General features: G+C 37.3%; 1 protein-coding gene across 4 annotated transcripts in view; it reads right to left on the bottom strand.

Moving 5' to 3' along the window:
* The window catches only part of EML5 (EMAP like 5), a 162,643-nt gene that overhangs the window by 92,249 nt on the left and 46,345 nt on the right, over window positions 1-24,049 (bottom strand). For all 4 annotated transcript variants that reach the window (XM_019919245.3, XM_073800143.1, XM_019919251.3 and 1 more), the window contains exons 7-8: window positions 22,730-22,931; window positions 6,371-6,508 (exon numbers count right to left, since the gene is read on the bottom strand). In XM_019919245.3, the coding sequence (XP_019774804.1) occupies window positions 6,371-6,508; window positions 22,730-22,931 (340 nt within the window). The remainder of the gene's footprint in view (window positions 1-6,370; window positions 6,509-22,729; window positions 22,932-24,049) is intronic.

The following is a 24,049-nucleotide window of genomic DNA, read 5'->3' as shown; positions in this document are numbered from 1 at the left end:
AGCCCACGTGTCACAACTACTGAAGCCTGCGTGCTCTAGGGCCCACGTGCCACAACTACTGAGCCCACGTGCTGCAACTAGCCACCGCAATGAGAAGCCCACACACCACAACAAAGAGTAGCCTGGCTCGCCACAACTAGTGAAAGCCCACGCACAGCTACAAAGACCCAGCGTGGCAATCAATCAATCAATAACTAAAAGACTAAAGGCAGGAAGGGACCAAGGAAGAGTGATACCTATTTGAGCATAAGACCTGAGGGGCTGGCTAAGTATAAAAGATTGAAGGTTTTCCAGAAAGAAGACACAGCATGAGCAATGCAAATACATGGCACATTTGAACAAGGTGGATACAAGATAAGTGGGAAAAGCAGTGACTTGATGGGGTTAAAGAGATAAATTGAGGACAGTGTGTAACAGATCTGATACATTGCCAAGGAACTTGGGCTTCACCCTGGTGTTAATCATATAAAGAAAGAGACGAAAATCATCCCCTTAACTACAAAAGGGAATCAGAACAAAACAAAACAAAATAAATGAAGGAAAAAAAAGTACTTTTTAAAAGAGCTTTCCTGGTCAACGTCACTTTTGCCTTAGACCCTGCAACTTGCAAGGTCCTCTTCCTAAGCACAGAATAATGTAGCTACTTCTACCTTTCCCAGTGACTTCTTCCTTTCAGTTTTAATTTAAATCCATGCATCTTACCTCCCTTTCTTCATACCATTCATCCATCCATCCACTCAGCCATCCATTAGTACATCCAGCCATTCATCTATATCTATATGGAGCAAGATTTTTAAGAAAACATCTAAGACACTATTTGAAAGCTTTTCTTTTTTATACCTTCTTTATTAAAATATAATCATTCCAGTATCAATCATGAACATTAGTTAAAATGCTCCTGGAAAATTCTTCAGAATTATTTTGGTAATTTTTTTACAGCTTTTTTGTTCTAGGGACTTAACTGCTCCCAGTTAACAAGAGAAATAAGTGTGGATATCTGAGGTTGTCTCTTGCTTTCTACCACTGTGGCCCTGTCCACCAACCAACACACGCACACAGAGAAGAAACCAACAGTGAGGGAAAGAGATTCTGATTGACTGGTTTTATAGTATGTATTACGTTATTACATCAACACTATGAATTATAACTATCTTCTCTGACAAAGTTTCTTTGACAAATTTACAGGTAAGAAGACTATTATTAGATGAAAATGTATTGATTTCTAAAAATTCTGAATTAAGTCTTCTGGGAAACTGGTATGCAAATTCTGTGATTTCTTTAAGAAGCAGAGGGAGGTCAAAGCCTGGGAATACTCATTCATTAGCAGTCTGTAACACATCACAAAAGTAAAAGTACACAATATTAATAGAGCATATATACTGATAGAGCATATAACAGAAGAACCGTTCCTAGGTGAAGGTGTTAGAGGAAACAGACCAAAAGAAGTGGAGTTTAAACTTCATTCTGAGCAATTAATGGGACTTAGCTCAGCAGAAGACAGGAACTGGGAGGAAAAAGCCTACATTCCAGCAGAGCTAAAACTATGTGAAATTGCTGATGGCAAGAGAAAGCATTCAAGCTCAGCTTGAGAAGCCCAGTACAGTGGTACTGAAACAAGCAAAGGGGGCTTGATGTGAGCCAGAGTCTCGCAAGGAAGACTAAGGGAAAATTATAAAAGTCCTCATACATCTAAAGATTTTTGGCCTTAACTTGTAAATATAAGCTAGGGTGGGATGAATCAATCAGATCACTAATCTGGTTCGAGAGTAAAAAACAAATTGAAGGAGTATAACAGCAGGATTAAGACCAATTAGAAGACTACTACAGATGGTGGTTGCTCAGACTTCAGAAAGAAGTGAAATGATCTGAAATATACAGTATTATACAATCCATACTATTATATTTAGTACATGTTAAAGATATTATCATTCTAATCTTATTCACAAACCTTAACTAAAATGCTCCTAGACAATTCATCAGGTAAGTAAAATCAACAGGATGTAGTGATGGATTATAAATGGTGGTTACCTCCTAGAGAAATGGAAATAAAAACAAAAATAAACAAATGGGACCTAATGAAACTTAACATCTTTTGCACAGCTAAGGAAACCATAAACAAGACAAAAAGACAACCCTCAGAATGGAAGAAAATATTTGCAAACGAAGCAACAGACAAAGGATTAATGCTCAAAATATACAAGCAGCTCATGCAGCTCAATATCAAAAAACAACCTAATCCAAAAATGGGCAGAAGACCTAAATAGACATGTCTCCAAAGAAGATATACAGATTGCCAACAAACACATGAAAGAATGCTCAACATCACTGATCATTAGAGAAATGCAAATCAAAACTACAATGAGGTATCACCTCACCCCGGTCAGAATGGCCATCACCAAAAAATCTACAAACAATAAACGCTGGAGAGGATGTAGAGAAAAGGGAACCCTCCTGCACTGCTGGTAGGAATGTAAACTGATACAGCCACTATGGAGAACAGTATGGAGGTTCCTCAAAAAACTAAAAATAGAACTACCATATGACCCAGCAATCCCACTACTGGGCATATACCCTGAGAAAACCATAATTCAAGAGACATGTACCACAGTGTTCACTACTGCACTATTTACAGTAGCAAGGACATGGAAGCAACCTAAGTGTCCATCGACAGATAAATGGATAAAGAAGATGTAGCACATATATACAATGGAATATTACTCAGCCACAAAAAGAAACGAAATTGAGTTACGTGTAGTGAAGTGGATGGACCTAGAGTCTATCATACAGAGTGAAGTAAGTCAGAAACAGAAAAAATATGCTAACACATATATATGAATGTTAAAAAAAAAAAAAGGTTCTGATGAACCTAGGGGTTGGACAGGAATAAAGACACAGACGTAGAGAATGGACTTGAGGACACAGGGGAGGGGGGAAGGGGAAGCTGGGATGAAGTGAGTCAGAAGCATTGACATATATACACTACCAACTGTAAAACAAAGAGCTAGTGGGAAGCAGATGCATAGCGCAGGGAGATCAGCTCAGTGCTTTGTGACCACCTAGAAGGGTGGGATAGGGAGGGTGGGAGGGAGGCTCAAGAAGGAGGGGTATGGTGATATATGTATACATATAGCTGATTCACTTTGTTATACAGCAGAAACTAACACAACATTGTAAAGCAATTATACTCCAATAAAGATGTAAAAAAAAAAAAAAATGGTGGTTAGAGAGAGAGAGGTATCTATGATAATGCCTAGGTTTTTGGCTTATACAAGAACATGGACAGAATAGGGCCCAGAGACAGAAGATCAGTTTGGGAGGGGGGATGCTGGGTTCAGCTTTGGACATGCTGAATTGCAGATGTCTTTGAGATACCCAAGTGATGTTAAATAAGCAACTGAATATGCATGACTGGAGTTTAGAGGTGATAACAGGGCTAGAACTATGCATCTGGGATCATCATGCTATGGGTAGTAACTGAAGCTACAGGCAGGATGCGATTACCTAGTGAGAAAATACAGAGTAAAAAAGAGCAGAAAGCCTAGACTCTGAGCTTTGAGGGACTTCAATTTTACTGGGTAGACAGAAGATAATTAGCATATAAAGAAAATGGAGCCAGAGGCTGCAAAGACAAAGAGAATTAACATCTAAAGCCAGGGAAGAGCATGTTTTGAGAAGGAGCAAGTTGTTCAAGGGGTCAAATTTACTGCTGAGAATCAATTTAGATGAGAACTGAAAAATATCTCCTGGTTTTAGTTACAGGGCACTATTAGTGAGGGTTTTCCAATTTAAAGATGAAGGCAAAAGCTATATTGGAATGGGGGTAGAAAGTTGATAAGTTAATTGGAAGGAAAGAGAGATAGTAAAATAGGCAGGTTTTTGAGATTTTTACTGTGAAAGAGAAGAGAGTAGAGATGTGATATAACCAAAGAGGGCCTCAGGCTCGAGGTAGGAATTTTAAGATAAGACATATTTGAGCATGTTTTAATAGTGCTCTTGGTTGGGGCAGAGAGACAAAAACACCTTCGATGTGAAAAAATAATGGACATAAAAGAGTTACTTTTTGAAAGCCAGGAAACAACTTTCAGAACTTATTACTCCCATGAAATGAGGCAGACAAAATATAAATATGTTGAAAAAAATTAAATGAATGTGTGATTAGTTAGGGGAAAAACTGTCCTAATCCTTTTAAAGTTGATATAACTCAGCAGTGACACTGTCAGAAAAGACAACTGGCTAAAGACTGGTAGAATCTAAAATGGCAACGTTAATATTTTTACAACTAAAGTCTACCCCATACACTGCAGGAAACCTTACTCCATCTTCAGCATAATTTATTAACCATGCTCACCAAGCTCTTCCACTGAAGTCTCCCTAATTACTTATGAGAATGAATTAGCGCCTCTGAAGAGTTTGATGTTGATAATACCATGCAGCCCACCACCAAAGTTTTATATGTATTCATATGTATCTTCTAATTTGAAAAATATTTGCAATTTTTCATTTGACTCCATGATATTAGTGTTTGTTTTAATATAAAATTATTTAACATTTTTATCACAAGAAAAAGAGACGTTCTAAGAAGTTATATGATTTTGCCCTGGCACATCACCTTGTACCCCAATTTAAGAATCAGTGTGTTAGTTTCTAATCTATGCTATGTTCCTCTAATCATAACATAACCACTCCTGTGAGGGCACTTTACTACTGCTATACTTATAAATTCTGCTCTATGATACAGAGAATATACACAGCGAACCAAGAAGAAACAGTGACCAGGTAAATTAAGAAGGATTAGGAATATTTTTGAGGGAGTTCCCTGGTGGCCTATTGGTTAGGATTCCAGGCTTTCACTGCCATGGCCCAGAGTTCAATCCCTGGTCAGGGAACTGAGATCGCGCAAGCTGTGTGACGCATGCCTCACTTACCCCCAAAAAAGAATATTTTTGAGTTGCTAAAATACTGACTTATTAGAGATAATTTATTCACCCAGTTTCTTGCATACAATAATTGAAAGGACAAGTAAATGTACAAACGAAAAAATAACAATCACTATTTTTAATGCATACCAACTATCTGACAGAAATTCCCAGGTGTTTTACATGCATCTTAAATTCTTGGTTGTAAAACAACCCAAATGTACTTAATGACACTGAGTTTTACACTTAAAAATGTTTAAAATGGTAAATTTTATATTATGTATGTTTTATCACAATAAAAAATTAGATTAAGAGAAAAATCTCAGCATATCTCATTATAGAAACCTGTCCCAGAAAGAAGAGTCATATCTATAGCAGCTCAGAAGTACAAGAGAACATGATGTATCTGAAAAAATGAAAGATGTTTTATACATGCTAAAAGAAAGAGACTGCAGTAGAAAGAAATAGGCTAGAGAGATGGGCAGGATATGCTATGTTAAGAATTATGAACTTCATCCTAAGGACAGTGCGATGCTTTTATCATACTTTAGAAAGACGAGGGATGCAAACAAATGTGTTTTAAAGGCATCACTATAACTGTAGAGTGTTAAAAAGGACTTGAGGAAGCAAAATAGGAGGTAAGGAGACCAGCTGAGATGCTATTCCACCAATCCAGGTAAGACATGGCAAAAGTTTATAAAAGAGTACAGTGGTGAGAGTGGAAGGAAGTAGATTAATTTGAGAGCTATTCAGGAATTAGGTTCTCCAGAATTTAGTGATTAACTAGACATGAGAGACAAAGGAGAGAAATGAATCAATGGTTTCTGGATTGGGCAACTGGGTGGATGGCCCTATGATTCATTAAACTGGATGTGGAAAATTTCATAGATACTTATCGTGAACACGTGTGGATCTACAGCAAATTTTTAAGTGGCTGTATAGAATTCAACTGAATGCAATAATCCAACATATCTACAATCCAACAAAAGATGCTAACTGCTTTAACAAATTCTTTAAACTTTTCTAATTACCCAAACAAAGGGAGAGATGCAGGCATGTTTTTCAAAGCATAGATCTGCAAATGACAACAAAACCATTCACTCATTTTTAACAGTTTCAAGGTCTCATTCTCCCTCTTCTATGTCAGAAGATCATTACTGAAAATCAATACTACCAAGAAATGGAAATCAAGACCCAAATTTAACTCAAAATTTTAGTCATTAATCTACTAAGCATTCTTAATCCCCCAAACCAAGGGTTTTGAGTTAACTTAATTTTCTGACAAAGCCATTTTTAAAAACATATTTTTTATACTTAATGAAACTAATATTTGAGAAAATGTATGTTAATAAGAAGGGAGGGGGGTTAAAGGAAATGGGTAAAAATAAGTACTATGCACTCTATCTCACTTAACAGAATTTACTCTCTCTTTCTACTTCTACCCTATTACATACCTTACTCTAAGTACAGTGAATGAGCCATCCTTCATTCCAAGGGCAAGATGGATCCCATCTACATTTACAGCTGCACAACGAATTGGTTCTTCCATATTACACCTTGCTATTAGTGCATGATCAACTAGGCTCCATATCCTGTAACATTTAATTAAAATAAAAGAACAGTTAACTAACATATGCTTAAAAAATGATAGACTCTATGAAAAAACTGTTGGTTAAAATAATAATTTCATTTTAAGAAGGCAAGATAAACCTAGATTTTTAACTGTATGCTTGTGGCTGGGAATTCTTATCTACGAAACAGAAGTACTCTTAATGCTTAAAATGACAAGGGTTAATAGAATCTTTTATTTATTTATTTACTTTAACATCTTTATTGGAACATAATTGCTTTACATTGTTGTGTTAGTTTCTGCTGTATAACAAAGCGTATCAGCTACATGTATACATATATCCCCATATTCCCTCCCTCTTGCATCTCCCTCCCACCCTCCCTATCCCACCCTTCTAGGTGGTCACAATGCACTGAGCTGATTTCCCTGTGCTATGCAGCTGCTTCCCACTACCTATTTTACATTTGGTAGTGTATATATGTCAAGGCCACTCTCTCACTTCATCCCAGCTTACCCTTCCCTCTCCCCATGTCCTCAAGTCCATTTTCTACGTCTGCATCTTTATTCCTGTCCGGCCCCTAGGTTCTTCAGAACCATTTTCTTTTTTTAGATTCCATATATATGTGTTAGCATATGGTATTTGTTTTTCTCTTTCTGACTTACTTCACTCTGTATGGCAGTCTCTAGGTCCATCCACCTCACTACAAATAACTCAATTTCGTTTCTTTCTATGGCTGAGTAATATTCCATTGTATATATATGCCACATCTCCTTTATCCATTCATCTGTCGATGGACACTTAGGTTGCTTCCATGTCCTGGCTATTGTAAATAGAGCTGCAATGAACATTGAATTATGGTTTTGAATTATGGTTTTCTCAGGGTATATGCCCAGTAGTGGGATTACTGGGTCATATGGTAGTTCTATTTTTAGGTTTTTGAGGAACCTCCATACTGTTCTCCATAGTGGCTGTATCAATTTACATTCCCACCAACAGTGCAAGAGGGTTCCCTTTTCTCCACACCCTCTCACGCATTTACTGTTTGTAGATTTTTTGATGATGGCCATTCTGACCGGGGTGAGGTGATACCTCATTGTAGTTTTGATTTGCATTTCTCTAATGATTACTAATGTGGAGCATCCTTTCTTGTGTTTGTTGGCAATCTGTATATCTGCTTTGGAGAAATGTCTATTTAGGTCTTCTGCCCATTTTTCGATTGGGCTTTTTGTTTTTTTGAGATTTAGCTACATGAACTGCTTGTATATTTTGGAGATTACTGCTTTGTAAGTTGCTTCGTTTGCAAATATTTTATCCCATTCTGAGGGTGGTGTTTTCGTCTTGTTTATGGTTTCCTTTGCTGTGCAAAAGCTTTTAAGTTTCATTAGGTCCCATTTGTTTATGTTTGGTTTTATTTCCATTTCTCCAGGAAGTGGGCCAAAAAGGATCTTGCTGTGATTTATGTCATAGAGTGTCCTGCCTATGTTTTCCCCTAAGAGTTTTATAGTGCCTGGCCTTACATTTAAGTCTTTAATCCATTTTGAGTTCATTTTTGTGTATGGTGCTAGGGAGTGTTCTAATTTCATTCTTTTACATGTAGTTGTCCAGTTGTCCCAGCACCACTTATTGAAGAGGCTGTCATTTGCCATTGTGTATTCTTGCCTCCTTTATCAAAGATAAGGTGACCATATGTGCGTGGGTTTATCTCTGGGCTTTCTATCCTGTTCCATTCATCTATATTTCTGTTTTTGTGCCACTACCATACTGTCTTGATTACTGTGGCTTTGTAGTATAGCCTGAAGTCAGGGAGCCTGATTCCTCCTGCTCCGTTTTTCTACCTCAAGATTGCTTTGGCTATTCAGGGTCTTCTGTGTTTCCACAGAAACTGTGAAATTTTTGTTCTAATTCTGTGAAAAATGCCAGTGGTAGTTTGATAGGGATTGCATTGAATCTGTAGATTGATTTGGGTAGTACAGTCATTTTCACAATACTGATTCTTCTAATCCAAGAACATGGTGTATCTCCATCTGTTTGTATCACCTTTAATTTCTTTCATCACTACCTTATAGTTTTCGGCATACAGGTCTTTTGTCTCCTTAGGTAGGTTTATTCCTATATATTTTATTCTTTCTGTTGCAAGGGTAAATGGGAGTGTTTCCTTAATTTCTCTTCCAGATTTTCATCATTAGTGTATAGGAATGAAAGAAATTTCTGTGTATTAATTGTGTATCCTGCTACTTCACCAAATTCATTGATCAGGTCTGAAGTGGGTCTGATAGGTCTGAAGTGGGTCTCTTGTCGTCACCATATATATGGGTCTTGTTTTTGTATCCATTCAGCCAGTCTGTGTCTTTTGGTTGGAACACTTAATCCATTTTCATTGAAGGTAATTACTGATATGTATGTTCCTATTACCATTTTCTTAATTGTTCTGGGTTTTTATTGTAAGTCTTTTCCTTCTCTTGTGTTTCCTGCCTAGAGAAGTTCCTTTAGCATTTGTTGTAGAGCTGGTTTTGTGGTGCTGAATTCTCTTAGCTTTTGCTTGTCTGTAAAGATTTTAATTTCTCTGTTGAACCTGAATGAGATCCTTGCTGAGTAGAGTAATCTTGGTTGTAGGTTTTTCCCTTTCATCACTTTAAATATGTCCTGCCACTCCCTTCTGGCTTTCAGAGTTTCTGCTGAAAGATCAGTTGTTAACCTTATGGGGATTCCCTTGTATGTTAATTGTTGATTTTCCCTTGCTGTTTTTAATTTTTCTTTGTATTTAATTTTTGATAATTTGATTAATATGTTTCTTGTCTTATGTATTGAGGTGCATGTTTCTCCCTGGGTTTATCCTGTATGGGACTCACTGCACCTATTGGACTTGATTGACTATTTCCTTTCCCATATTAGGGAAGTTTTCAACTATAATCTCTTCAAATATTTTCTCAGTCCCTTTCTTTTTCTTTTCTTCTGGGACCCCCTATAATTCGAATGTTGTTGCATTTAATGTTGTCCCAGAGGTCTCTGAGACTGTCCTCATTTCTTTTCATTCTTTTTTCTTAATTCTGCTCTGCAGTAGTTATTTCCACTATTTTATCTTTTAGGTCACTTACCCGTTCTTCTGCCTCAGTTATTCTGCTATTGATTCCTTCTAGAGAATTTTTAATTTCATTTATTGTTTTGTTCATCATTGTTTGTTTGCTCTTTAGTTTTTCTAGGTCCTTGTTAAACATTTCCTGTATTTTCTCCATTCTATTTCCAAGATTTTGGATCATCTTTACTATCATTACTCTGATTTCTTTTTCAGGTAGACTGCCTATTTTCTCTTCAGTTGTTTGTTCTGGTGGGTTTCTACCTTGCTCCTTTATCTGCTGTATATTTCTCTGTCTTCTCATTTTGCTTAACTTACTGTGTTTGGGGTCTCATTTTTGCAGGCTGCGGGTTTGTAGTTCCCATTGTTTTTGATGTCTGCCCCCAATGGATGAGGATGGTTCAGTGGCTTGTGTAGGCTTCCTGGTGAAGTGGACTGGTGCCTGTGTTCTGATGGATGAGGCTGGATCTTGTCTCTCTGGTGTGCAGGGCTGTGTCCGGCAGTGTGTTTTGGGGTGTCTATGAACTTATAATTTTAGGCAGCCTCCCTGCTAATGGGTGGGGTTGTGTTCCTGTCTTGCTAGTTGTTTGGCATGGGGTGTCCAGCACTGTAGCTTGCTGGTTGTTGGGTGGAGCTGGGTCTTATCGTTGAGACGGAGATCTCTGGGAGAGCTCTTGCCAAATGATATTACATGGGGCCAGGAGGTCTCTGGTGGTCCAATGTCCTGAACTCGGCTCTCCCACCTCCGAAGCTCAGGTCTGACAGCCAGCCAGAGCACCAAGACCTTGTCAGCCATACGGCTATTTTGGACTCAGCCGAATATGGAGCAAAGCAACAAAATGGATTGGATCAGTGACTCTCAATTTTTAGGGCATCAGAACCACTTGGAGGGCTTGTGAAAACACAGGTTGCTGGGCCTGCACCTCAGAATTTCTGGTCCAGAATTTTTCATTCAGACTTTTCTGATTCTGACCTTTTGGCCTAGAGAAAAGTTTGACTGTTTCTGAGCTGTCTGGCTCTGCAGAACGTTGCTCTCTCCCCAGCTCTAGGAATATTCTTCTGCCTTCCTCACTGGGGGCTGTGGGAGGATGAGCTGGGGCCCTGTACTCCCAATTAGCCAGATGAGGAAACTGAAGTTGAGAGCAACCAGAAAACTTGCCCCAGGTACACAGGGTGTAAGAAGTAGACTCGGGTGCCAAATCAAGTCCTCTACCAACAGGGCCACTGTCATGCTGCCTCTTCTTGCCTTGAAGATAATGAAGCAGAGTCTCCGGTCCAGGTGCTCTCAACATCACATTACTCTCTAAAGGCGAGTCCTCAGAACCAGCTCCTACTGTGGGAGCGGTGGGCAGAATACCAGAATCTTTTATTTTTAAGACGATGTAATAACATTAATTTTTTCCAATCATTCATTTTAGGTGGATGATTTCTACCCTGGTTAAAGGCGAGATACATATATAGTATAGTGGTGTATGGTATATACCATATTTAGTCTTTTAAGAATAACACTTCAGATTATGCAAATTTAGTCTTTTCCAGACCCTAATGTTAGAAAACTGTAACAAGAAGTAAAAAATGCCCATTGTTTGAAAGTTAAGTATTACACTTCCAAATAACATAAAGGACAAAGACCAAAATTCTAATGAAAACTAGTAACATTTTAGAAGTAAATTACAACAGAAGTATTTCATATCAAAACTTGTGGGATATAGCTGAAATAGTACTTAGGGAGAAATTTAAATGCAGATATTATCAAAATAAAGGCTACAACTTAATGAACGAGCATCTACTCTCAAAGGTTAGGAAAAGATCAGCAAAACTAAGTATATTTTTAAACATTTTATAGCAGTATCTTATTTTTAAAAATTCTGGGTTTTTTTGCTGTTTTCTATGATTTTGTATATTGTTTCTATATCTAGGAATTTTGCTAAATTCTCTTTTTAATTCCAACAATTTCTCTGTATTTTCCTTTTAATTCTCTACATATACAATTATAACACCTGCAAATGACAGTTGTTTCTTCCTTTCTATTCAAAAATCTCTCTCTCTCTCTCTATATATATATATACATCTATTGAAAATATATACACATATACACACATATACATATACATATATATATACACATATATATATATTTAGGCTCACTGTGCTGACAAACACTTCTAGTCTGTAGCTGAATATAATGGTGAAGAATAAAATAATGAAAAATATAATGGTGAAAGTGGGCACCATTTTCTTCTTCCTCATTTTAAAGGAAAACTTTCAGTGTTTCAACATTAAACATGATACTTCCTGATGACTTTCTATGCCCACAGATTGTGGGCCACACTGGGCCCACTGCCTGTCTTTGTATAGTCTACAAGCTAAGAATGGTTTTGCATTTTTTTAATTGAAGTATAGTTGATTTACAATATTGTGTTAGTTTCAGGTATACAGCATAGTGATTCAGTTATTATTTTTTTGCAGATTATATTCCATTATAGGTTATTATAAGATATTGAATATAATTCCCTGTGTTATAGAGTAAATTCTTATTGTTTATTTTATGTAGAGTGGTTTGTATGTGGTAATACCATACTCCTAATTTGTCCCCCGACCTGCTTTGGTGACCGTAAACTTCTTTCTTTTTTTTAAGTAAATAAATAAATTTATTTATTAATAAATAATTTTATTTTAGTTATTTATTTTATTTATTATTTATTTATTAAATTTATCAAAATAAATTTATTTATTTATTTTTGGCTGCATTGGGTCTTTGTTGCTGCACACGGGCTTTCTCTAGTTGCAGTGAGCAGGGGCTGCTCTTCGTTGTGGTGCAAGGGCTTCTCATCACAGTGGCTTCTCTTGTTGTGGAGCACAGGCTCTAGGTGCTCAGGCTTCAGTAGTTGCGGCCCGTGGGCTCAGTAGAAAACAGAGAAAATTCTCTGATTTATGTCAGAGAATGTTATGCCTATGTTCTCTTCTAGGAGTTTTATGGTATCGTGTCTTACACTTAGGTTTTTAAACCATTTTGAATTTATTTTTGTATATGTTGTCCGGGAATGTTCTAATTTTATTAATTTACATGCAGCTGTCCAGCTTTCCTAACATCACCTGTTGAAGAGATTATCTTTCCTCCATTGTATATTCTTGTCTCCTTTGTTGTAGATCAACCACAGGTGCATAGTTTATTCCTGGGTTCTCTATTCGATTCCATTGATCTGTATGTCTGTTTTTGTGTCAATTGCATGCTGTTTTGATTACTGCAGCTTTGTAGTATAGTCTGAAGTCTGAAAGAATTATACCTCCAGCTTTGTTCTTTTTTTCTCAGGATTTCTTTGGCAATTCTGGATCTTTTGTGGTTCCATATACATTTTAGGATTAGTTGTTCTAGTTCTGTGAAAAATGTCATAGGTATTTTGATAGGGATTGCATTTAATCTGTAGATTGCTTTGGGTCGTATGGACATTTTTAACAATATTAATTTTTCCAATCCAAAAGCATGGTATATTTTTCCATTTCTTTGAATCATCTTCAATTTCCTTTTTCAATATTTTGTAGTTTTCAGTGCATAGGTCTTTCACCTCCTCCGTTAAGCTTATTCCTAGTTATTTTTTCTTTGATGTGATTTTAAATGGAATTTAAAAAAAATTCTTTCTGATATTTCATTATTAGTATAAAGAAATGCAACAGATTTCTGTATATTAATCTTGTATCCTGCTACCATGATAAATTCATTTATTAGTTCTAATAGTTTTTGTGTGAAGACTTCAGGGTTCTCTATGTAGAGTATCATGTCATTTCCAAATAGTTACAGTTTTATCTCTTCCTTTATAATTTGGATACCTCATTTCTTTTTCTTGTCTGATTTCTGTGGCTAGGACTTCCAATACTATGTTGAATAGAAGTGGTGAGATTGGGCATCCTTGTCTTGTTTTTGAATTTAGTGGGAAAGCATTTAGCTTTTCACTGTTGAGTATTACATTGGCTGTAGGCTTGTCATAAGCAGCTTTTATTATGTTGAGATACGTTCCCTCTATACCCACTTTGGTAAGAGTTTTTATCATGAAAGGATACTGAATTTTTTTAAATGCTTTTTCTGCATCTGTTGAGTTGATCACGTGGTTTTTGTCTTTTCTTTTGTTAATATAGTGCATCACAATGATTAATTTGAGTATGCTGAACTATCCTTGTGACCCTGGAATGAATCCAATTTGATCATGGTGTATGATCCCCTTAATGTATTGCTGGATTCGGTTTGCTAATATTTTGTTGAGGATTTTTGCATCTGTATTCATCAAAGATTATCGACTGGTAATTTTTTTTCTGTAGTGTCTCTGTCTGGTTTTGGTATCTGGGTGATGGTTGCCCCACAGAATTAATTTGGGAATGTTCCCTTCTCTTCAATTTTTTGGAATAATTTGAGAAGGACAGGTATAAATTCTTTGTATGTTTGGTAGAATTCCCCAGTGAAGCCATCTGGTCCTAGACTTTGGTTTGCAGGGAGGCTGTTTTTTTGTTTTTGTTTTTACTACAGATTCTATCTCACTTCTAGTGATTGGTATGTTCAAATTATGTGTTTCTTCTTGATTCAGTTATAGCAGTTATGCTTCTAGAAACTTGTCCATTTCTTCTAGGTTGTCCAATTTGTTGGCATGTAACTGTTCATAGTATGCTCTTATGATTTTTTAGTAGTTCTGTGGTATCAGTTGTTATTTCTCCTCTTTCATTTCTTATTTGTTTAGTTGGATCCTCTTTTCTTCTTGGTGAGTCTGCCTGGAGGTCTGTCAATTTTGTTCATCTTTTCAAAATACCAGCTCTTGGTTTTATTGATCTATTGGTTTTTTGATCTCTATTTATTTCCTCTCTGATCTTTATTATTTCCTTCCTTCTGCTGACATTGGGTTTTGTTTGTTCTTTTTCCAATTCTTTTAGTTGGTAGGTTAGGTTGTTTGAGATTTTTCCTGTTTCTTGAATAAGGCCTGTATCACTATGAACTTCCCTCCTAGAACTGTTTTTGCTGCATCCATAGATTCTGTAAAGCTGTGTTTTCATTTTTGTTTGTCTCTAAGTATTTTATGATTTCTTCTTTGATTTCATTATTGACGCATTGGATTTTTAGTAGCATGTTGTTTAGTATCCAAGTGGTTGTTCTTTTCCTGTTTTTCATTCTGTGGTTGATTTCTAGTTTCATACTGTTGGGGTCAGAAAAAATGCTTGAAATAATTTCTATTCTCTTAAATTTACTGAGGCTTGTTTTCTGACCTAATGTGTGGTCCATCCTAAAGAACATTCCATGCACAACTGGAAAGAAAGTGTACTCTTTTTTGGATGTAGTGTCCTGTAGATATTAATTAAGTCCAACTAATCTACTACATCATTTAGGACCTCTGTTGCCTTATTAATTTTCTGTCTGGATGATCTGTCCATTGATGTCAGTGGAGTGTTAAAGTCTCCTACTATTATTGTGTTATTGTCACTTTCTCCCTTTATGTCTGTATTTGTTTTATATATGTAGGTGCTCCTATATTGGGAGCATGTATGTTAATGAGTATAATATTCTCCTCTTGTACTGATTCCTTTATCACTATACAATGCCCTTCTTTATCTTTCTATTTATTTATTTGGTTGCACCGGTTCTTAGTTTCAGCAGGCAGGCTCCTTAGTTGCAGCCTGCCTGGTCCTTAGTTGCAGCACGTGGGCTACCTAGTTGCAGCAGGTGGGCTCCTTAGTTGTGGCTTGCTGGCTCCTTAGTTGTGGCACATGGGCTCCTTAGTTGTGGCATGCAGCCTCCTTAGCTGTGGCAATGTGAACTCTTAGTTGTGGCATGCATGTGGGATCTAGTTCCCTGACCAGGGATTGAAACCGGGCCCCCTGCATTGGAAGGTGAAGTCTTAACCACTGGACTGCCAGCGAAGTCCCCCTATTACGTGTTTTTGATTTGCGGTTACCACAGTGTTCTAGTGTGTTGACTTATAACTATATCTAATTGCTTTAAACTGACAGTCATTCAAGTTCAAACACATTACACAAGATCTACATTTTATATTCCCCTCCCCCACATTTCATAATTTTGATGTTCTATTTTACATTTTCATCCTTTTATTTTACTGTTTATTATAATCATAATCACTTATACAATTTTTTTTTACTGTTTTTTCATCTACATCTTGCTCATTTAAGCGACCTTCAATCCTTACTATATATTGCCTTTCCTATAGATTCTTGCTTCTTTTCTATTTAGAGAAGCTCCTTCAATATTTCTTTCAGGATAGGTGTAGTATTGCTGAAATCTTCTAATTTTTGCTTGTCTGAGAAATTCTTTATCCCTCCTTCTATTCTAAATGATAATCTTGCTGGGTAGAGTATCCTAGGTTGCAGGTTTTTCCCTCAGGACTTTGAATATATCATGTTATTCCACTCTGGCCTGCAAAGTTTCTGCAGAGAAATCAGCGTTATCTTTATGGAAGTTCCCTTGTAATGGACTCTTTGTTTTTCTCTTGCTGTATTTAGAACCCTCTCTTTAACTTTTACCATTTTAATTATGATATGTCTACATGTGGGTCTGTTTGGGTTCATCTTGTTTGGGACCCTCTGTGCTTCCTGTACCTGTGTATGTTTCCTTCTTTAGGTTTGGGAAGTTTTCAGCTATAATTTCTTTAAATACATTTTCTATCCCCTTCTCTCCCATTTCTCCTTCTGGAACTCCTATTATGCATAGGTTGGCACATTTTATATTATCCCATAGGTCTCATATATTGCTTTTTTCTTTTCATTTGTCTTTCTCTCTGCTGTTCTGATTGGGTGATGTCCATTATTCTATCTTCCAGATCACTTATTCATTCTTCTGTGTCATTTAGTTGGCTATTTGTTGCTTCTAAATTGGTTTTTACCTCAGCAATTGAGATGTCCTTTTTTTTTTTTTTTGAATTGTCTATTTTTGACTGGTTTATCTTTACGGTTTCTAGTTCCTTGTTACAGTGATCTGCTTTCCTATCAATAATCCTTCTTAATTCAGTTAGCATTTTTATTATCACCTTTTTGAACTTGGGGTCTGGTAGACTGGTGAGCTCTCTTTCATTATTTGTTCTTTCAGGGAATTGCTCTTGTTCTTTCAGTTGGGAGTAGTTTGTCTGCCTTTCCATTTTACTTAACTTTCTCTGTCTCTATGAATTTAGGAGAGAATGTTATTGACTACAATCTTATAGGGATGTTTTTATGTGGGAGTGTCCCTGTGCAGACTATGTGTGTCCAATGCCTTTGGTGCAAGGGCTGGTTTTGGTGTGAATGCCAGCCACATCTTTCCTCAGGGTATGCTGGCCATTATCCTCTTGATCGGGAGGGGGTGGGGGTGGGGGGGAGGGGGGTGGCAGTTGGTGCTGGAGGATCTAAAGCCTGTTCAGGGCATAAGGCAGGACTCCCTCTCTGCTCCATGGCTATTGCCACCCTGTCTGGGACAGGGTCTGCTCCTCAGTTGTCGGAGTAGAAGCCCTGAGGGTCGGGCTTGACCAGGCTCTGTTGCCCCTGAGTGTGTGCCCTGCCCCAAAGGAAGTGAGTGCTGAAGCGAATGAGGCCTGTGCACTCACAGAGGACCTACATGCCGCCTGTGTAGGCATCTGCGGCTCCACTTAGAAGCAGGCTGAGGTTGCATCCCTTCCTCTGTTGTGTTCATCCCAGATCTAGCACAAGGCTATAGTGTGGAGTAGGCTGGGGGTCAGGGTACTGTGGCTGCAGGAATTGAGGCTGCACTGCTGCCAGAGATATGGGCTGCCTCTGTGGCAGTCTTCTCCCAGGACTTGTCTGCCCCAGATCTAACGCTAATCTGCAGTGTGCAGTGAGTGGGAACAGGGCACTCTCACTGGGAGACCAACTGCTGCATGCTCCTGTGTGTGCTGACAAGGGTCACCGCCACCCCAGGCCCACAGTCTGTCTCTGCGTCTTTTCCCAGAGCCTGGTTGGCCCAGATCTCATGCCAGGCTGTGGTATGGAGCAAGCGGGGCCAGGGTGTTTGCCCCATTCAGACTGGGGAGTATGGTGAGGTGGCAGACACCAGTGCAGGGCTCTCTCCACCCTGACTATTGGCAAGTCAGCATGTGCACGCTCCTTGCAAGTAGAGTCTAGGCTGCTCTAGCCCTTCTGTCTGTCCCAGTGGTTCTCTCAGAAGGTAAGGGGGCTTGTCTCCTCTGCGCAGTATCTTAGGACTGGGATGCCCAGATTGTAGCTCAACCTGCTTGCTCTCCAGGGCAAGGGTCCTTCCATGCAGACCTTCTCCTTTCAGATCCTTCCCAGGGGTGCAGGTCCTGACCTGATATCTTTTTTTTCCATCCTACCCAGTTATAGGAAAATACTTCTTGCAGCTTTGGTTGTATGGGAGTTCTGTCAGTTTCCAGTTAGTTCTCCATGAGAATTACTCCACATGTAGATGTATTTTTGACGTGTTTGTGGGGGAAGGTGAGCTCCATGTCTTCCTACTCTGCCATCTTGATCCCCCTCCTTGCTTTTACATTTTTAAATGGTTGAAAACATTTTTCAAAGAATGACATTTTGAGACATGAGAAAATTATATGAAATTCAAATTTCAGTGTCCATAGATCAATTTTTATGGGAACACAGCCACACTGGTTTGTGTTCATATTGTCTATGGCTCCTTTCATACTACAGAGGTGGACCTGAGTGCTTGCAAAACAGACAGTAGATGGTATGTGACACAGATCACCTTGCACTACTTTGGTGCACTACAAATTGCAGTGACACAATTATAACCTGATAGAATTCTGAGTCCTATGTGTATTGTCACATCATGGCATTTTATTATTTTTTATTTCCAGCAGAAACCCATCATGTCAAAACAAGAGAAAAAAAAGAGAAAAGTGAACTTCGAATGTTGTGTTTTTAAGGCACAGTGGAGTGTGGATTACACCGCTATTGAATTAGATGGTAATGCATTATGTTTATGATGCAATGACAGAGTACTAAGATACATTAACATTACCAGACTAAGCACTCATCACAATATTTTCAACTCACAGGAAAGCAATGGTCAGAAAAATCAGAAATTTAAAATTATAGCAGAATGAGGTTTTACTTACAAAAGTAAGTTTCTGAGTGGCTCATTTGTTAGACAAGCAAAGAAACTGTCTATTGGTAATGGATTAACTAAATCATTTTAGATTGCAGTAGCTGAAGAAATGTGTCCAAAAAAAAAACTTGTTTAAGACAATTAGCCTTTTGGCAAGAACAGTTGCTTAAAGAGTTGAGTGTGTTGGGAATAACACCAACAGTTAATTTAAAACAAGGCAAATACTTTTGAGTGGTTTTTTTTGAGTCTTGATAAGTCAACAGATGTTACTAATACAACTCAGTTGTTTATTTGAGGAGTCAATGGCAAGTTTGAAGTGATAAAGAATTAGCTTCTACGAATAGTTTGCATGAAACAACTACAGGCTAGAATATTTTCAAAGACATTACTGAGAAAGCAATAATCCAATACAATGTATTTTTATACCACATTGGGGTATAAAAATATGTATGGGGAAAAATGGCTTGGACAAATTTACAATTTTACTTAAAAATGTAAGTTGTTTAAAGCCTATGAGTATTCACTGTATTATTCTTTTGCAAGTATTTTGCGCGTGCACACACACACACACACACACACACTTGAATCATGTGTTTTAGAACCAATAGTGTTAATGGTGAACTTCATCTTCTCCAGTGGATTTAACCATTACTATTTCTGAGTTTTTATCAGGAACAGTAGCTAAAAATCCTGACTTGCCCACACAGCAGGTTAATGGCTTAGCAATGGTAAAGTTTTATTATGATATTTTGATCTCAGAGCCGAGACTGAAATTTTTCTAAATCAAAATTGCCCTCAACTACCATTATTATTATTATTATTATTATTATTATTATTTTTTTTTTTTTTTTTTTTTGGCTGTGCTGCATGGCATGTGGGATCTTACTTCCCTGACCAGGGATCAAACCTGTGCCCCCTGCATCAGGAGCACATAGTCTTAACCACTGGATTGCCAGGGAACTCCCTCAACTACCATTATTAAACACTGAATGGCTTTAGAAATTAGCTTTTGCTGCACATTTGATACTGTTTCTTAATAAATTCAACCTAAAATTATAAGGCAAAAGCAGAACTTATTTGAAACCGTTGGAAGGAAGGAAGGGAGGAAGGGAGGGAGGGAGAAAAGAAAAGAAACAACAGGCCCAAAATGGAGTCACTTGTGCTAAGCCTCACATCAACAAACCAAAACTTAATAACTAACCTAACTGCAGTTTCAGCTTCTCCCAGGAGTGGAATTTTAAATCAATCAGTCTGGAATTTCCTATCAACAGTAATGAGGTAATGTGCATGATAGATTGATCACCCCCACCCCCCCACCCCCACCCCCAACCCCCACCTCCCTCAAAGGAAGGTGACCTTGCCTGAAATAATCCTTTCTTTTGTTTTTGACTTTCTTGTCCCACTCTTTTTCTGCCTTCAAAAACCTTCCATTTTGTACAGCTCCTCAGAGCACTTTTCTACTTTCTAGATGGGATGCTGCCCAATTCATGAATCATTTAATAAAGCCATTTAGGTCTTCAAATTTACTCAGCTGAATTTTGTTTTTTAAACAACACTGTGGTAAAGTTATTGGAACTATTAATGTTGTTTGAATAATAACATCAAGCTGCTTTATTTACTTCCTGTGCTATCAAAACTTGAAACAAGAAGTAAGATCTCCATCCCCACATAAATCTGCAAGGGATATTTTTTCATAGCCTAATCTATAGTTCTAGCATGGTGTTTTGGACTACTCCCCTTGGGCAAGCCCTGGTCTTGACTTCTGCCCCTATGCCCCAGTAGAAAGCCATAAACAGCCCAAGTTTAATCAAGGGAAGAAAAATGCCCTCAGTGCAAAAGTGGCTTTGGCCCACAACTGCTCCTAAATTCCCTTTTTTTTTCGCAACTTGTCTGATAGTTCCTTTAAACTGTTCAAAGAACAGTTTAAAGGTGATTTACATTTTAACCAGCATTTTTAGTTGTTTTCAAAGGAAGAGTTCTTTCTGAATAACTTGCCCACCAGTAATAGAAACAGAAGTCTGAGCAACTGCAAGCAGATAGAATAGTGAGTCTCCAGAGAAAGAGAACCAGGCACGGCCTTGACAGGTCATTTTTGGCCTAGGTCATTTTGTGATCTAAGCCTGGCCACACTGCTTGTCCTTGTACAGGTCTCAGTAATTAATGACCTTAAGGAAACAAAAGAATGCAGAATCAAATGACTGTTATCAATAGCAAAGATAATAAATCAATTGTAAAATCTCCCAGTCCTGTTTCAGTGGTAAAGATTAGCCAGAAGTGCTCAACTACCAGATCAACTGGAACCTAATGGATGATGATTTTGACCTTTTCTGACCCTTGTGATTTCAATCAACTAAAGCTTGGACTCTGTTGACTTTTGCCCTAATTCTATGCTGAATTCTCTTCTGCCCAAGCCCCTTCATGAATATATGCCCTTATCTTAAAACTTCCCCAATTTTGCTATTCGGGGAGACACTGGTTTGGGAAAGGTCCCTGGTGTTCTCCTTACTTTCTTCAAGTAATATAAATCCTTCTCCCAATCTTTGGCTTGATTGTGTCTTTTGGTTCGACACCCACCAAGAGGTGAACCCAGTTTACAGGTAACACAGTTACTTTTTAAAGCACCAGTTGTCCTTTTTTCATAGTTATGTGGCAGCTAATGACAGCAGTCCTCCTAAAATGCAAGAAACTAAACAATAGATCCTAGCAAGCCATGTGGGTGAAGTGTAGTCCCACAGAGAGTTTCTATGTGAACCCAGAGCTATGGCATCTCCCACCTACATAAAACTAAGTAACACAGAGAGAGTAAATGGCATGATTGATTAACATACCATTTAAAATATCAGTAGTTATCTAGAAAGAATTAGGTTGCATCCCCACCTCACTTCTTATACTAAAGTAAACTTTACACAGATTAGGAGTTAAACATAAAAAATAAACCCACTAATGTACTAGAAAAATATATTGGAAAACTTGTTAACTTTAGGGAGGATTTCTCTATGCTAGAAAACTCAGAAGTCATAAAAGAAAATGCTGATAAATTCAGCTGCATAAAACAAAACAACAACAAAAACTTCTTCATAGCAAAAAACCTAAACATAGTAAAAAAGCAAGTAACAAAGACATCAAAGTGGAAAAAATATCTCAACTCACATCACTGACCAGTAGTTCCCAAACTTTAGTGTGTATCAGAGCTACCTGGAAAACCCCAAATTGGTGGATTTCTGATACAAGGTCCTGTATAATGCATGATAATTTGCATTTCTTACAAGTTCCCCTGTAATGCTGATGCTGCTGGTCCAGGAATCACACTTTAAAAACCACTCATAGACAAAAGGCTAATTGCTGCTTTCATATGTAGACAGGTATTAGAGCCTATATTAAAATAATTAGAAAAAGACCAATGTACTAATGGAAAATACGCAAAGAGCTTGAACAGACAGGTCAAAGAAAAGGAAATACAACTGTCCTCCAAATGTATGAAAACATACTCAAGACCCCTCAGCATGAGAGAAAAGCATGTTTTCAAAACATAACAAGATATCATTTTTCACCTTTTGGGGTAATAATTAGTGTTGGCAAGGGTGTGGGAAAACAGGCACTGTCACACATTGCTGTAAGGTATGTAAATTGTTATTGCCACTGTGCAAGGCATTATCTACCAAAATTTTAAATGCATATGTCTTTTGAACACTGTGAAGAATTTACCATAGAAATATTCATATTTACACATGTAAAAAATGGCAAAGGTATAAAGACATTTGCTGCAAGCAGTGTATTTAGAAGCACAATACTGGAAGAACCTAAACTCCCATCAATGATAGATTAATTGAATAAATTACAATACACAGTGGAATATTATATAGCTGTTAAAAAGGTAATCCTGTACATTTTGATATGGAACAAACTCCAACTTAGGTTTTTAAGAGAAAGCCCCAAATCTTATAAATAGTTGTTAATTCTATCAATTTTAAGCACCTATTATGTTCATTTGTTACACCATAAGCAGATAAAATTTTAAACTAAGGGTTTTTTTTTTTAAGTTTTTCTTATGTTTCCCTAAGGACAAATTCAAATTCCAGCCTATGCAATTACTTTATGAATTGCTTACCTGACTGAACGATCATCACTTCCAGTCACGGCCAAAGGTTTAGTAGGATGGACGGCAAGTGCCCAAAGTTCACCTTCACAATGCCCTTGCATAATTAGGAAAGGTTTGTTTCTTTCATGCACCACAATTTCAAAAATTTCGCTGTCCTGTGTTCCAACTAGAATGTGGTCACCTCGCCAACAAACACTCCTTACAGACAAACCTAGTCAAATTGAATTGTATTTAAGATCAGTACTGTAATAACAGAATGCCAATCTGCCTAAACCACTGTTACCTTTTATACCTTAGATATAAGATAAAAGGAATCTGAAAGTCTTGGATCCACACATTTTCTTCATTTATCTGTACTGTTTTCTATGTGGACTATTTCTATTTTTATATACTTAATTTCTACCCATCCTTCAGGGAATACACTCTTCTTCCTTACTGGACAACATCAGTCATAGTCTGATCACTTCCTCAGCCAAAGGCTTATAACAACAGTGTGCATCATCCACAGAGTAATTATTCAGAATTAAAGAACTGTATTATTTTTCTCTTATAATAATCTGACTTTTCTCGTGTTTATATTTCATTTCTTCAATGTGCTCATAAAATCATTAAGAAGAGAGACTTCTACTTTTTCTATATACAATCCCTTTTGTAACCTCAGGAAAGCTAGTGTCTTCCTCAGTTTTCTCATCTATATAGTATGGTCAACATTAAGCTCCTGTGTAACTTACAATGTAAGAATCAAATAAGAAAAAGTGTCAAATTATTTTGTAAACTTTAAAGTACAATAATGCTCAGCAAAACTAATGAAAACGGTATAACAGTTAACACTGGATGATTGTTATGTGCCAGACACTTCTAAATATTTTACATATATTAGCCCATTTAATTCTCTGAAATAGCTACTCTTATTCTCATTTTACAGATGAGGTATGCAGCTCAAGGTCACACATCTAATACTTCCAGCCCTCTCTTATAATTCCACACTAGTGTATAATACGTTTACTTTTATAGTGAAAGATTCTGTTTTATTACATCAATTTTTAAAAACCCTCCCAAAGAAAAAATTATCTCCTGATCGCTGACAAATTTGGATGAAGGAAAAACACATATACATGAAATTAAATAATCCTAAACAAAAGTTCCCCTAGCTCTCAACACACTATTTTCAACAGTTTATTTGCTAAACAGTTATATTTAGCGTTCTAATAGTAAAGTATTTTCAAAATTTAAGGTTACCAAAGTAAGTACCTATCACATCTCTCTGTAGGTTCCATTATAACAGGCATTAGACATGAAAAGAACCTCTGTCATAACACTAAACATAGA

This window comes from Tursiops truncatus, chromosome 2 (genome assembly GCF_011762595.2).
Source record: "Tursiops truncatus isolate mTurTru1 chromosome 2, mTurTru1.mat.Y, whole genome shotgun sequence".
Taxonomy (NCBI): Eukaryota; Metazoa; Chordata; class Mammalia; order Artiodactyla; family Delphinidae; genus Tursiops; species Tursiops truncatus.
The sequence above is the reverse complement of the archived record's forward strand: the minus strand, read 5'-3'. Positions and strand labels throughout refer to the sequence as shown.